At 41.0% G+C, this 16,645-nt stretch overlaps 2 protein-coding genes across 2 annotated transcripts; both read left to right on the top strand.

The window, feature by feature from the left end:
• Nucleotides 1-5,758: 5,758 nt before the first annotated feature.
• On the top strand, nucleotides 5,759-6,589 carry LOC137402522 (tigger transposable element-derived protein 1-like). Its single transcript, XM_068089023.1, has one exon. The coding sequence runs from the start codon at nucleotides 5,759-5,761 to the stop codon at nucleotides 6,587-6,589; it is 831 nt and encodes a 276-aa protein (XP_067945124.1).
• Nucleotides 6,590-6,770: 181 nt separating this feature from the next.
• LOC137402521 (tigger transposable element-derived protein 1-like) lies at nucleotides 6,771-7,532 on the top strand. Its single transcript, XM_068089022.1, has one exon. It carries the CDS (start codon nucleotides 6,771-6,773, stop codon nucleotides 7,530-7,532), a length of 762 nt encoding a protein of 253 aa, XP_067945123.1.
• The last annotated feature ends 9,113 nt before the right edge of the window (nucleotides 7,533-16,645 follow it).

Raw genomic sequence — 16,645 nt, 5'->3', positions numbered from 1 at the left:
TGATAACACACTTAGACCAAATTTAATACTTGTTTCACTTTCATCACACGATGGAGAAAATGGATCATACAATCGTAATCCTTTCAAATTTGGTCATTACGATGTGAGTCATGTAGAACTACAAATTGATGGACTACCTTTTGGAAAACGATATACTCCAAATTTTGTAAATAGAATGTATACTCGACCATATGTACAACTTCTAAACGCAATGGGAAAAGATCTTTCTTCTGAAGGAAGTGGAATTGGACTGAGTGAATATGAAACTGGACTTGCAATATACGCTTTCGATTTGACAGGAGATCTCTCATCCGAAGGATTTCATTTAATGAGACATGTTTCACTAACAATCGATATCGGTTTTCGGGTTGCAACACCAGAAAATGTCTATCTTAATACATATATACAAAAAGATGGAATGATGGAAATCGCTTCTGACTTTAGTGTTCGACTCAGTGGTGGAAGCATATTCTAAGGATGAATACAGCAAATATTTTCGATGTTCTTTCCCAAGATCACATGACTAATAATCATTTTTTTGCTGTCTGTGCAAGAAATGAATTTATAGAACAATTTTTATCGAATGAAGGAATATATATTTTTAACACACACTATTCTTATCAACCAGGAGAACACTGGATAGGAGTTATTCGAACAAAATCCGAAATTAATTATTTCGATTCAACAGGACGAGATCCTTCAACATATCCAGATGTCGCTCAAATCTTAAAACTTTCTGGAATAAAGTTAATTAAATGGAATGATGTTCTACTCCAAGGTTTTCTTTCAACAACATGTGGAGATTACTGTCTTCTCTTTGCAATATTTTGGAGCAGAGGATGTTCAATAGAAGATTTTCTAACAGTTATGCTAAAAATTTCTGAAAAAGATACACGAGATCATGTAGTTCGAAAAACTATACTAGATAGATATGATTGGAATGGAAAAATTAGTAAAAGTCTTAATAACGAAGAAAATGAAGGTATTGACAATGTACATATTCAAGGAACTTCCCAAATTGTTAAATTACTAGAAGAACTGACATAAAAAATTTTTCTATATTTTACAATTGAATATACATATATACTTTATATCGAAATAAACTTGGTAAAAAATACAACCGAATGTTATTTACCTTTTTTGTTGAATATGTGTGTAGTTAATGCTGTAGAACGTATATTATGAATAACGAACAATAGTACATGTGAATAAGGAATACAATACAAGAGCATTAGAAAAACGTGTAACGCATCCTCGAGGATAAAAACAGAACTGCGTGCGCATGCACTAACCGGAAACGGCAAAGCCAATGATTCAATAACGTAACATTTTTGATATAAGTTTTATATATTGATATACTCACGCTGAGTTGGAGTTATCCTCAAAATAATCCACATATTAATCCATGTATGCCTCTTTACTAGTTCATCATCTTCATCTATTTACTGGTCGAGAGGCTGTTATGGAATGGTTAAGCCAAACCAAACAGGAGAATTCCATAGGTAAACCTAGGAAAACAATCAGGTCGAATGCCAAGGCGCTTGTCCACACAACAGCCCCTGAAAACAGCGACACTCAACGAACTTAATCGCGAGTAGCCGACTAACCAAATTCTAGCTGAAGCATACAAGCCTTATGGTATCAACGCTCGATCGACCCAAATTCTCAAATATAAGTAGGCATCAAGAGATGGTTAATGAGGCAGAATATTCCATCAGATCATGCAATGCTTATATAGTGAATTGAAGAATGATGGGTGTGTCCAAAGGAATTAATGAGGCGAAAATAGCAAACAGATTTTCGCGAAATTGAATTTCGCGAAAGTTGACTATATAATATATGATGTGAAATTTCGCGAAATCCAATTTCGCGAAATTCACTTTTCGCGAAATTCAATTTCGCGAAAGTTGACTATATAATATATATGATGGGAAATTTCGCGAAATCCAATTTCGCGAAAGTTGACTATATAATATATATGTGTAATTTCGCGAAATTCATTTTCGCGAAATTGTAAGCATAGAGAAATGTTTTGTAATCTATTTATAAATTTTCATTAAACTCACTCAAGCGTTTTACAGATGCTCAACTTTATAAAAGCAATCGAGAACAAATCATTATTATCATAACACTCTTCATAAGCTAACAGAATTCTGAGAAGGGTAAAATGTCAGAAGGGAAATGTACAGATAGTTGTGTTCAAATTTGGGCTACACCATGGGAATATTGTACACACGGACTACTTTCCTGTACATGTGGACATGTATATGATGGATTAGCACAATGTGTACATTGGTAAGTACATTTTGAAATTTTAAATTCTAAAGTTTTATATGAATATATAATTATTCATTTTATATACATCATCTTTTCTCAATTTTCAATGGATTTTCAAAAAATTAAACAGGTATCAAGAAGATGGTGAGGAAAGTGATGAAAAAAACATCTCGAAAGAAACAAACTCTCAAAATAGTGAAACGGAGTTGCAATTGGATTTACCATTGGATTATCCTATAGACAGATTACCTTCCTGCACATGTGGACAAGATGTATACGATGGCTTAGCTCAATGTATATTTTGGTAAGTAGATTTTGAGAATTTTAAAACCAAAGATATATAGTTATCCATTTATTTCATCCTTTCTCATTCCTCAATGTTTTATATATTTAAACAGTGATGATGCAAAACAAAAAGAAGATGATGAGAAAAGCGAGTCAAGCAGCACATACTTCTTTCTCGATAAGAAAGAATTACAATATTCTGAAGTGACAAGCTCTTCATCTCCACAGAAAACTGACAATTAGTATTTATAAAAAAAGATTTTTTTTTTTTTTTGAATGAATATATATGCAAATCAATAGAACCTTTAGAAATAAAATCTTCATCTCCAAAGATGGAGAATTTATATTTTATTGTATATTTTAAGATACTATTATTAAAATAAAATCAATACAATATTCACATATCATTTTCATTGTGGAATAAAAATTTAGGAAAGCATGAAAATTAGATTACAACTTTAGCAGCAGTATGTGATTATGATAAAAAATTTCGACATCCTGTAATTTGTCTACAGAAAAACTTTCATTTCCATAGCCTCTTTCTTTATTACTTGGAGGGGTATTAGTTATATTTTCCTTAAGATTTTCAGATGATGGAAGAGTTGTGATTCCACTTGCTAGAATGATGGTAGCGAGTGTAGTTGTGGTGGTAGTAGGAATTGTACTAGCGAGTGTAGTTGTGGTGGTGGTAGGAATTCTGTATGTATGTGTAGTTCTGATGGTGGATCGAGTAGTGGAAGAATTAATTGGAGCTGTAAATCTACCATTATTTTCTTCGAATTGTGGATGATAACAAACAAACTTAATAGGCATTGATCTCCATCCACAAAAGTTTGAACGAGCTGAGTTGCCCACACAATATCTCGCTGATCGTGAAGATGGATTAGCCCATTGAACAAGTCGTTCAGTAATTCCCAACCTTTGAATAATTTCATAACTAGCTATACCATAAGTACAATCCGAGGGGTTATGTTCAAATTGAATTAAATTTTGTAAAAATTCACCGTTAACCGGAAAAAATCCAAAACTAATAAATAGTATTGGAGAAATTTGAATTATATCATCTAGTTTTCTATAAAGACTCTTCATGTCTTCTCAAAAGAAATTTTTCCTAATGAATAATTCATTCGACTTTCCCCTTTTTTATTACTCATCTTTAAAGAGTTTTATAACGAAGGGAGACTTAACCGATTCCACGAATAGACACGCCCGAACTCGTCCAACATCAACGTTCATTCAACCGAAACGACATAACACCGTTCACCCCACCGGTCGCCAACCCGACCCCAACCATTCGACGATCGATCGCTCAACTCGTCGACACCCGAACCCCAAACCCATCGCATCGAAACCCGAAACCATCGCCCTCTTCACCTCATCCTTCCCACAATTCCTCTCGACCAGCACCGCATCCTTCCCACAATTCCTCTCAAACTTCATAACCTTAGCTCCCAACACTCACACACCTACCCCCCCAAACTTTCCATCAGACAACACCATTCTCCGAGGTTCTCGGGCTAAAATGTACCCAAAATCCAACTTTAAGTGCATAGGTGTGTAGATCTGCTCTCACTATACTACTAACAGGTGAACCCATAGTCTAAATATGAATTGGGATATTTTCTTTTCTTGCTGGCTATGCTAAAAATGTTTTAAAATTATATACATGTACATAGCAACCTAGAACAGCTTAAAATTTGAAATGCCCATTATGCATTGCCATACTTTACTTACATTTACAGCTGAAACTACCACTGTCTTTGTTCTCTGACTGCTTAGTAAAATTAAATTACAATTAAATTATCATAAGCTATTGATCACGTGATCAAAGTCAAAATAGTGTTACAACTTTGACAATTTACAACTTTGATGAACAATGGTGGTTATTTTACCGATCTGCTGGTTTCATTTTGTTGTCAAATAAATAGCTGCCAAATATTGTCACAGTTATGATCAATCAGCTGCCATTAACGAGCATTCATGATATTAATAGTTGCCATAGTGAAATAACCCAAATTTGGTTTTAGATTTAGAGTATGAAAACTACACTGCATAGCTTTGCCTGCTGTCCCACCTTATTGGCCAGGTCAAACAATCTAACAACGACGAAAGACTTTGTCATTTTATATTTAACTACGTAAATTGTATTTAATTTCAAGCATATTCTAAGACCCTTACCAAACTTAAAATTGGTAAAAATAGGTAAGTTGAAATGTTTTATTTTCCATGGATTTTAGTATATCGCTGAAATTGAAAAGGGAAAGAGAGCATTACATGTATGCTAGTTACAGATTTGTTGTTTTGCACTACTAACTAGAAATCAGGTACTATCCAGCGAATGATGCACATAGGTGATAAAAGTCTAGACCCAAAAACTTAACAAGACAACGCGACTACTCCGCGGGAATTGAATTAGCCCCGAAACCCGGACTAGCACATTTCCAACAGAGCTCGATCATTAAACCCCGCCCATATGATAGCCCTCGCCTATCCTTTTAGGGTTTTATATCATTGATCCAACCACTATAAGCCAGAAATAGCTGTAAATAACTAGCTATAAAAACCAATACTGGCACCAGCATGTGGACCCCCCTCAAAACCTCCTGTGGACCCCTAGGGGTCCATAGACCACTAGTTGGGAACCACTGTACTGAAAAAATTGTATACATGTATCAGAAAGTTAGCACTACTTGCATAAGTAGATTTGGACGAACATGGATAGGCTTTTGAACCATAGAGGTAGATTGAGCGTTAGAGGCAGATGGACTAAAAAGCTAACGAAAACCTACTTATTATTTTCATTGGACGTACGTTTTATCCGGTGTGCGCAGCGACTAACAACAATAATAACCTGATAAAAATGAAAGAAGTTTAAATAGGCATAACCATCATTTGTCTTGGGCTTATGTACTTCAGTCTTACCACCCTAACCTATTCTTTTTTTCTCTATAGAAATCAAAGCATGGAAAGGCAACTCTGAACATTGACGAAACAGCAATACAGACGGTTCCCTACTTACAAACATTCGAGTTACGAACAACGGTACATACGAACAGGGTCTGCGCGCTTGTATGTCCATATGAATTACCGTCGGTATTACCGGCGTATTAGCGGCACCACCCAGCATCTACCTTCCTCTGCTTTTTTTATTTTTATCATTACATACAGTAAATATCTCGGGCATCCATTATTCAATATGGTTGGTGAAAAGCAAAAGGCTTCTAGTGAGAGTGGTAGTGCAAAAAAGAGGCAAGCCATCTCATTTGAAACGAAAGTGTCAATAATAAAGAAGCTTGATGCGGGTAAAAAAATGGTGAGCATTGCATGGGCATACAACTTGAATCGTTTGACAGTCGGTACCATTTATAAACAGAAAGATCATATAATGGAACACGTGAAGGGTGCAGTGCCTATGCAATCGACGATCATTAGCAAAAAAAGATGGAAAATCATAGAAGAGATTGAGCAACTTCTCACAATTTGGTTCGAGGATCAGCAGCGGTGGCGTTCTCCTCTGAGCCTTCTGCTCATTCAGGAGAAGGCCAAATCTATATTTGAGGATGTCAAGGCTAAGCCTAGGGAAAGCGCTGCCGAAGAAACGTTTTCTGCCAGCTGCGGATGGTTTTCTCGTTTCAAGAAGAGGGCTAATCTCCACAATGTGTCCGTGTTCGGAGAGACAGCATCTGTGGACACAGAGGCTGCCAAGCGATTCCCCCAAGTGTTGGAGGAGATCATTGAGGAAAGCGGCTATTCGGCTAAGCAGATCTTCAATGTCGACGAAACGGGTCTTTTTTGGAAGATAATGCCAGAGAAGACCTACATTAGCTGTGAGGAGAAGACGATGTCCGGATATAAAATGGCTAAAGACCGCCTAACCTTAATGCTGGGGGCAAATGCTGAAGGGAGCTACAAGCTGAAGCCGCTGCTAGTTTACCGGGCAGCTAACCCTGAAGATTTTTACGAAAAGCTCTCTCCCCGTTATATGGATGTCAAACACAAAGGCATGATTGACACTCGCTGTATTTGAAGACTGGTTTTTCCACTATTTCATCCCAGAAGTGAAGTTGTATTGCCGGGATAATAGAATTCCATTCAAGATTTTGCTAGTGCTGGACAATGCTCCTGGCCATCTCCTGCACTTGGATGATTTTCATCCTGATGTCAAAGTTGTGTACCTGCCGCCAGACACAACTTCACTTTTGCGGCCGATGGACCAGGGTGTTATTGCCAATTTCAAGAAATATTACACCCGACGGACGTACAGGATGGCCTTGAAAGCAGTAGATTATGACCCCGAGATGACTTTACGGAGCTACTGGATGTCGTATAACATCTTTAACTGCGTAAAAAGCATTGATGCATCATGGTGTGAGGTTACCGAGGTCAACCTCAACGCCGTGTGGAGGCTTCTATGCCCTCAGTTCGTCAACGACTTCCGTGGCTTTGATCAGGAGGGCATTAATAAAGAAATTCTCAGCACGCTTGTTGACCCAAGTGACAAACTCGAGCTTGACCTGCAGGAAAAGAACTTCGAGGATTTTCTTGAGTCCCATGGGGAGGAATTGAGTAACCAAGACCTCATGAAGTTGGAGGCTCAGCAACGTGTCGAAGAGGTGGAGGAAGAAACGCCTGTCCCCATGAAGAATATCGAAATCAAAATCTTGGCTGAGCAGTTTTCGCTCATAGATAAAGCCATCGCACTTTTCGAGCTGCAAGACCCAAATATTGAACGCTGCACAAAGGTTGCAAATCAATTGAATAATACCATACAGTGTTATCGCATCATTTTTGATGAAAAAAATGAGAAAACTGTGCAGTCGTCGTTAGATCGCTTCTTTTGGCCAGTTTTTAGTAAATCCTCTAAGAAAGATACTCATCAACCTTCATCTTCTTCCTACATTGGAGTTACGGAGAAGGAAGTCACTTTTGAAGCCCATTCCAGCGACGACGAAGACCCTCTCATGACATAAAATACGTAGTACACTACTGTACGTATTTTTTCCATTTTAATAAATGTTATATACAAATGTATACTGTATGTATTCTCTCCATTTTATTAAATGTTATATAGAAATAAATAAATATTATACAAGCCTTAAACATACTTATATAAACCTTCAATATACTTATATAGGCCTTAAACATAAATTATAATACAAAATATAGCACTGAAGCAACTTACGAACAAACTCACCTTACAAACAATCGTTCGGAACGTAACTCGTTCGTAGGTTAGGAATCGTCTGTATTACAGAGCACTCCCTGTGATGACTAATAATTGATAGTGTGTACTTCACCATGCATACGCTTGGTGTTTTTTTATAGCTGTGTATATAACATGCTAAGAAACACATAAAAACAACAAATATAGTATACTGCCAGAATTGTCAATATATACATAGCTATATTAGTACCAGCCGAATGACTAGCGTATTATAACTAGAAATTCCACTGTCATACAGCCCACGACCAAAGAGATGGCCAGAGATATTGGCAAAAAAATAAATGGTACTGATGGTTGAGAAATGCAATATTAGCAATCAAATGGCTCTGCAGTGCAATAGGATAACTGCAATGGTAGCTGTAATGTACTGGGTGTGGGTGTTATTATATACAACAATAAGCAATAATGAATGGAAAAGATGTTTATATTTTTCCCCTGCAACAGGAGAAATGCAATATTGGCCAATATTAGAAGTAAAATGCACTGATATTCTTAGAATAATCAATTTATTAATATAGTAATAATAGAAAACCAATACACAATTTTGTTTACATTTCAAAACGTCATAGGTAGCAATATCGAGAAGTTGTGGTATTTATATAGGTTTTTAGAAAATTTATTTAAAAAGTGTTTGGTCATGGCAAACAACAACAATGAAAGGAAAATATTACACGTTTATATCTCTCCCTTGCAATAGGAGAAATGCAATGTTGGCCAATATTATAAGTAAAATGCACTGATATTATTAATATAACCAATATTGTTAATATAGTAATACAGCAATAATAGAAAACCTATGAGCGTTCATGCGTCTCGAAGATTTCTGCAAACTGCAGCAAAATAAAAGCTGTTATAAAAGTGTTATAAAGCTGTAGGCCTAATTTACTGTAATGTATGTAATTCAACAACAATAAAGAAATATGTTTATTATAACTCTGAAATGCAAAATTAGAGGTAAAATGGCAAGCTATACACAGTTTGAAAGTTGGTTGCGTTGAATGTAGAATGGTTTTGATAAGCGATCTTTAACAGAAAGCGGGTAGGAGCATTCACGTGTATAAAACTGTAGCAAGATAAAAAATGTTCTCGTCATGAAGGGGCGTTGTAGTTCGGCCCTAGCTTGTACATAAGTTGTAAAGAATTTCGGCTAACGTTTCAAATAATGAAACCTTCGGTGATTGGACAAAAAACACAGGCTGATAAACTGTGTACCACAATTTCGTACCTGTAAATCGGTCTACGCCTCAAACGGTCTACGTTTATTACAGAAACCTTCGAATAAATTCGAATACAAGTAAAATGGCCATAGACTGATGAAATGAGCACGGTTTTCTCGTGAAATGCGCACTGCTAAATAGTTCTACAATCGGTCGCACGGCTTTATTGGCGTTTCAATTTTCGGTCTTAACTTTTACTAAACCGAGCTTTTCAAGCTTTTTGTGGCAATTTTCGTTTAAATTAATCTGTCTATTTGTGTATAATCCGATCAGATGGGTAAGTTTTAAAATAATACCGACGGTTTACAAAGACTTGGTAACATATTTAAATAGGTTTAAATGTGTTTTGTATCGTTATTATACTTTAACGACTTTACATTCCGATGCTTAAATTTTTTGATGAATTTTCTTGACGAGGGTTCGTCTCATTGTTGATGAATAATTTTTGTAAGTTGTGTGCACATGCATTTATCATAAAAACTCCCACACTTCCGCTCCGCTCGTGTTTTCGTGGGAAAATGCATCGGTATTACAAAATAGATTGTAAACAGTAGCAAGTAATGTAGTTGCCTGTCACTTGCCATTTGCCTAGCACATTGTCCGTGGCTAATTTTAATAAGGTAGTATTTGAGCTAGTACTTTGTAAGCTAGTAATTTGAGTAAACTTACTAATAAGTGTCGCAAGAGCAAGCTTTAGTAATGCTGTGTAATACAGATGAATGTGCAAATTTCAGCCCTCATAATGACTCATATTGCCTGAGTGTGATTGCTACTCATGGAAAAAACATTGGCAATGTGCCAGGCTAATGGCAAGAGGAAGAAAACTACATTACCTGCAACTGTTTATAAGCTGTTTTTAATACTCATGCATCCCTGGGAATTTGGCTAGTATACACATACACTTATTATGACATAGCACCGTGACTAGAGCCGGCGACAGGAACTTTACAGCCAGCGGCATAACTAGGCCAAGCCCCCTATTGTAAGAAGAGGTTCGCTTGCCAATGAGCCGGCTCGGCCGATTTAGAGAAGACAAAAGATGAAAGGGTGTAGCATGAAGATTCAATATATAAAAAAACCATTGCAATCATTAGAGCATAGTCGTACTGCACACATGCTCCCCGCTTGAATGCTCGTTTGTGTATGGCAAGATGCATACATGTATATTTAAACATATTATTGAAATCTATATATTGGTGGCTCAAACTCTGTGTTTACTGCTTATCATTCTTTTTGGAGGTAAAGGGCTGGACAGAGTCCTTTACAGTAGTGGAAATGGTAAGATCGAGGACCTAAGGTCTGCATGATTGATTCTAAAGATGAGAGTCATCTTTTACCCCTGGTGGGCCAAGTGCTGGAACCGACATCACCCCCTCCGGCGGTTGGTGAGCACTCGCTTGAGTAGCCTGTGAAGAAGGATTTCTCTGAACTCTTTAGGCCGTGTTGCTTGAGCAACACTGTCCTTGAGTTTATCAAGCTCTTCCTCATGCATTATGGATGGTCGACGTCCAAAGAGCATGGACAGAGAAATGGACCAGATGGCAGAGGTCCATGAAAGACTGGTGTTGGTACCCTGGGCCCAGACCTTGATCCACCAGTTCAAGGTGCCTCAGTACACAGGATCCCGGGATGTAGAGTACTTTATAAGCTGGTTTCAAGAAGTGGCTCAAGGTAACACCAGTACAGAAGAGGTCAGAGTGTTGCACCTCCAAGAGGCCTTAAAAGAAGAGGCAGAGAACTACAGACAAGTCGTCTGCATAAGAACCGTCTTTCACACAATGCGAGTCCGGTTTGACTTTTTGCTCAAGTAGGCTCAAGACAAGCTGAGTACTTTAAGGAAAGCACAGCTACTTTCTTCTAGAAGCACACCTGCTAAGTAGATTGATAAATAGACTGATTCAGGTGGCATGTGGGAACTTGCCAGCCCCATACTGAGCCGACATGGCAAGTTAACTGTTCAGTTGCGCAGTAAATCATGCAAACCGGCAGAGGCACCTCTTGTCCATGCTTACAGCTATCCTGAAAAAGGCCATATGCGCCAAGACAAAGTTTTTTTTGATCAAGCTGGAGGGCAAAGGCACAGCCAATGCCTGAACAGTAAAGGAGGCTTATAAGGAGTGTACCTCTATAGTCTGAAACCCAATGGTCGACTAGTTGACCCTGCTCATGTAGTAGCTGACACAGCAAGTACGGCAGCTGCGACAAAAGAGAAGCTGGCTGCAAAAGAAGCAAAAAAGAAGCCTCACAGTGTTGGGCTGCAGGCGCCCTGGGCATGTGTAAAGACACTGTCTCAAAAAGCCGGTACATCGTGGAAACGGCAATGAGTCGAAACAGTAGTGTCGGCTACTGGTTGCACTAAGGCCTCCAAACTGTACTCCCTGTCAATAGCCCTCTAAGTTTGAGCTCAGGTCTCTAGGCCACGTGATGAACACAGATGGAGTAGCTACTGACCCGGAGAACTGACTTCAGGCAATCTGGCACTTGCCAACCCTTGAGAAGACTCCGAGATTTGCAAGGCTTTCTGGGAATGGTAGAGTACTACCACTCCCAGCTTGAGATATTCCCAATTTTGCCACTATAGCATATCCTCTACACATTCTGACGAGCAAAGGAGAAGAATAGACATAGAGTAAGGCAGAGCCGCTGGCCTTCAACTAACTGAAGGGACATTTATCCTTAACCCCAGTACTGGGCTACTCAAATTTGAATCGGTCATTGGTCCTGGATATGGACACCAGCAGCTGCAGAGAAGCTGCAGTGCTCTCTCAAGCACAAGAGGGGACCAAGAGAGTAATAGCTTTTGCAGCCATACACTGACACTTGCTGAGAGGGACTACTGTGTTACCCAGAGAAAGCTGCTTGTCATAGTAAAGGACATGGAACGTTTCTCGCCCTAATGATACAGCGCACATTTCCTCCTGTGTAGGGACTTCGCCTCTCTACAATGGCTGTATCAATAAAAGGAACCCTCCAATCATGTTATCAGATGATTGGAAATCCTGGCCGAGTTCTAGTATAGACTAGAATACTTAGCTGGTCTCCTCGCAGACTCTAGCAGACCGGTAAAGACTGCCAGCAGTGTGAGCTCATCAAGCTGAAGAATGAAGGACTGAATAACAGAGAGCCTGCAGTGGAGGGCCAGAGTTCATCAGAAGAGCTCAAGGGAAGCTCAGCCACAGTGCTAAAGGTTGCCAAAATTGCCCATGAGACAGTCAGCCGCATGGACCGGCTCACTGCTTTGGCAGCCAGGGAAGCTAATTCAGGACTGACTAAGGCCACTCTGGAACTCTGCGGCATGGCATGAGTGAAGACTCGAAGGGTCTCTGAGAAGAAGCTGGCTTGGATGCAAGCCACCGGTTGGGGACCGGTGGCCACAATGTACCAGGCCATTATGCAAGCAGGAGAGCTGACTCCGGAGCAGTTGGAGCTTGGAGGCCAAAAACTCCAACAGCTGCACAAAATTCATCGGTTTCTAAAGCAACAAAGACAATTTATTGGGGTACTGGAGACAAGGAATTTTTCCTGTAGCTAACCACAGTGGTGCTCAGTCTGCCCACCAGCCATCAGAGAAACGACCATCTGGCAGACTCACGCCTTTGCTCATTCTAAGGTAAGTGGGATGCTTAACCGGATGGGACTGGTGTAGTGCTAACCAAGGATGACGGCCACAGTGAGAAGAATGATCAATAGCTGTGAAGTCTGTCGGCGGCAAAGCATGGTGGTCTCGAGACAGCTGGCGACAGGCATAGACTCATGCCAGGCGCCCTTGGCAGAAGGTGGCCGTTGGCCTGATAGGACCTATTACAGAAGCTCCAAGAAATAGCAGGTAGATCATGGTAATAGCAGACCACTTTACGAAGGAGCACAATGTTCTTCCAGATGCAATGGTTCCAGCGGTGGCAAGTGCATCAGATCAATGGGTGTTCTGCTACATGGGCTTACCCAAGCAGATGCACACCAACCAGAGAGCACAGTTCCAGAGTCAGTTGATGACCAAGCCGTGTTGACTCTGGCGGGTGGAAAAGACTCATGGTACTCCCTATTACCCACAAGCCAACGATGTTATTGAGAGTCAACAATAGACAGCTGGCAACTCCCTGGGGGCAATGCTGCTGACCTGGATTCGGGAGGAGGGGGACAGGTTACTCCCTCAGTTGATGTGAGTATATTGCGGCACACCACACTCAGTCATTTGATAGACAGTCAACCTGCTGACGCTCAGATGGGAGTTGTGGCTACCTGACCAGCTGAAATTCAACCTAATGTTGAAGTGGGTTGAATTGGGTAGACATAGGTTATATTGAAAAGCATGAGTTGAACATTAATCTAACTTTAAATCCAACCCACACAAAAATCTTTGTTGGAGATGTTGCGGAAGCTGAAAGAAGTCCATGCAACTGTCCAAGAAGCACAGATGGCCATCTGAGAGAAAGATTAAATAAAGCCTCAACTATATACACTTAGAGAATAGAGACTAGGCTTGGATTCTCAATAAAAGGAAGAGACAAGGAGACAACCCTATGCTGCAGACTTAACTTGTGGAGCTTTTCCAGGTTATAAAAGCTTGATCAAACCACACTTTTCTAATAAAGCAGCAGGGCCAGTTTTCAGTGCAGAGCAAGAGCTGGCTCAAGCTTTTCTATGCTTGCCCAAAAGAGCTTGGACAAGCACCAGCCGCCATAGAGCCCTAGAGAGGGCCTAACATAAATAGGGCAAAGACCAAGAGGCAAGAGGAACAATTCGAGTTGGAGCTGACAAGGCGAACAGCAGAGGCTTACACCTTTCTTGCCTTCCGCAGTGAGCTGGAAGGCTGGCTTCAAGAGCCCATAAGTCCCTAGCCAGTCCAATTGCTCAGCCCAAAGAAAAAGGTTTCTGGTGCCATTCAACATTAACCTCGACCGGCTCAGCTTACTCAGCCACCGGGCCAGTACGGCGAGTGGGAGTGGCTATCAATGATGACAGCCAATCAGGACAGCCACAGGTGTAGTGATACAGGGGTTAGGGTGAAAGGGAAAATGGGGGATAAGTGAAGCAAGGCATTTTGGTTCTGCACCTTCCAGCAAACCAGTTTTTTCATGGTGGCACAGCGACATCACTACTACAGCTACTACTATCATTCCTAATCCAAACGATCCTGTAAACATGACTATAGCTGATTCAGGTGAGACGCTCCATTGTTTAGCAGATTTGTTGAACCTGTTAGAGTCTGGATAGGGAAAAGTATTTGCAGATTTGCTGAGCTCGAAAAAAGAGTCAGTGTCTGGGCATCAGATTCTAGGCCTGGCTATCTCAGATGATGCAGCCAGGTTTCTTGACAACCCAACAGAGTGTTCAGGTCAGGCTGTCTCTTTGAGTGAATCTGCTACTGGCAGAAATGCTCATGTAGAGAGACACTTGATCAACACTCTCACAGCTATTGCTCAGACCATACTGGCTTGCGTTGTGCCTATTAAAATGATGTTGAGAAGCCCACCGATTGAGGTGCCTTGAAGGATCCATGAACATCTTGACTGGGTGGAGGAGGTAGAATAAACCGAGTTGGTCGCGTCGGCTCAGGTCTTGTGTGCAACCGAGATCGAGTCCATTCAGTCACTGGTCCCTAAGCAGTTACTTCTGCAGAAGCTACAAGTAAAGCTGGCCAGGCTATACACAGAACTCAAGAAAGATGTTGCTCACACAGAGCGATACATTAGCGGCGGCATTTGGGAGCAGGTACAAGACACGTTGAAGAGACCCACCAAATTTGACCTGTGTGAAATGAATACAAACACTTGTAAAAATTGGCAGCATGTAGTGCAGCATTTTGCTGTCTAAATTTACTCCTGCAGATACTAGCACATATCCAGGGATCCTGTTATCAGGGATCGGTACTGGAGGTCCAGGTATTTTTCTATGGCCAATATCTGTGATGCGCCATCTGTCCCCATCCATAAGAAAACAAAAATTTGGCAGAATCGCACACTTGCTTACTCAGGAGTGGATAAAACAATCAGCCGATTGCAACTGACCTGGTACTGAGGAAATGTGGTAAAGAGACTGGGAAGTCTACCAGGCAGCAAAGCACGGTGGCACCAATACAACTGCGGGTAGGCATAGACTCTGACAGGCACTCTTAGCAGAAGGCAACCATGCACCTGGTTGACCGTGAACCTGGTGAGACCGATACTACAAATGCCAAGATAAATCAAGTGAACCCTGATGCTCAAGGATTACTCCACGAGATGGCAAGAGACACACCTGGGAGCATGTCTCTTCCAGAAGCCATGGCCCAATAGGTGGCAAGTGAGTGAGATGAACAGGTGTTCTGTTACATGAGCCTTCCAGAGCAGATCCACACCTTTAGGGGGCAAAGTTCAATTGTCTACTGATGACTGAGCTGTGCAAACCATGACGGATGAAGAAAACTCACACGTCACACTACCGTCGACAAGCCAGCGGTGTAGTCGAGCATAATAATAGTCAGCTGAGCGACTCTTTGTGGGCACCACTTCTGACCCAATGTCAGGAGAAGTGGGCCAGGTTGCTCCCTCCGCGATGAAATTGTACTGAGGTATATCACACTCTGCCACAAGAAAAATGGCAAATATGCTTATGCTCTGACAGCAGCTGCAACTGCCTGACCAGCCGGAGCTCAGTCTCCCTACCACGGAGGCTCAGTTTTCTCCCAAATTCGGAGATGCTGAAAAAGCTGAAAGAGGTACATGCAACACTTCAAAAGGATCAGATGGCCATCCAGCTGGAGGACCAAAAAAAACATTATACTGTATGCACCAGAAAACGATGATGTTATTCAGAGTTTGGCTTCTGAATAATGAGAAGGTGAAAGGGAGACAGCCCAAAGCTCTAGGATAAGCCGTGGCCCAACCAAACTTGCCCTGACCAAACTTGCCCAATAGAGCACCAGTCATCTATGCAAGGCCAGTCTTCTATGCAAAACGAGAGCTGGCTGAAGCCCTTCCAAGCTTGCCTAGAGAAGCTAGGACAAGCACTAGCTACCATGAAGCTTTGGAGAGGCCCTAACATCTAGGGGGCCAAGATACAAGAGGTTAAGGGCTGAGTTAGAGTTGGAAAATTGTAGAGCCGAAGTTAGTTACCACCGGCCAGGTTTAGCCAAGAACCTGATGCCTTGCTGAAAAAACTCTGAAGGCAGCTGGAAGGACAGAAGAGCAATGTTCCGGGGGAGCCAGCTTGGCTCATGAGTTCCTTGCCAGCTCAGTTCTCAAGCCTGGAGCGAAGAGCCCCAACATTCGACCAGCTCGGATCACTCTGCAGATATTGACTATGGCAACCAGTTCAAAAAGCGTCCGGTGTAAAAATACTTGGACCAAGGAAAAGCGGCAATCTCAAGCAATTAGTGAGTAACAGTCATTTGCTTCTGCACCTTACAGTGAGCAAGTTTTCTTTCAAAGATACAGAGATTTTCACACCGTAGCTACAAATGACGATTTCATTCCAACAAACCTGTTAACATGACTCAACTAGGTAAGACAGTAAACTCTTTTGCAGACACGTTTAGCCTGTTGGAGCCTGAGGAGCCAGAGGAAGGAGGAACGCTTGGCAAGCTTGCTCGGCTCGAATGAGGAGTCTGCATCTATGTGTCTTAGCACAGGCTTGGCTAGCTTGGACGAGGTAGCGAGATCTC

This window comes from Watersipora subatra, chromosome 8, assembly GCF_963576615.1.
Source record: "Watersipora subatra chromosome 8, tzWatSuba1.1, whole genome shotgun sequence".
NCBI classification, from domain to species: domain Eukaryota; kingdom Metazoa; phylum Bryozoa; class Gymnolaemata; order Cheilostomatida; family Watersiporidae; genus Watersipora; species Watersipora subatra.
The sequence above is the reverse complement of the archived record's forward strand: the minus strand, read 5'-3'. Positions and strand labels throughout refer to the sequence as shown.

Bases quoted from the DNA above. Each gene is read 5' to 3' on its own strand.
- LOC137402522 (XM_068089023.1), top strand. From the start codon at position 5,759: ATGGTTGGTGAAAAGCAAAAGGCTTCTAGTGAGAGTGGTAGTGCAAAA.
- LOC137402521 (XM_068089022.1), top strand. From the start codon at position 6,771: ATGGACCAGGGTGTTATTGCCAATTTCAAGAAATATTACACCCGACGG.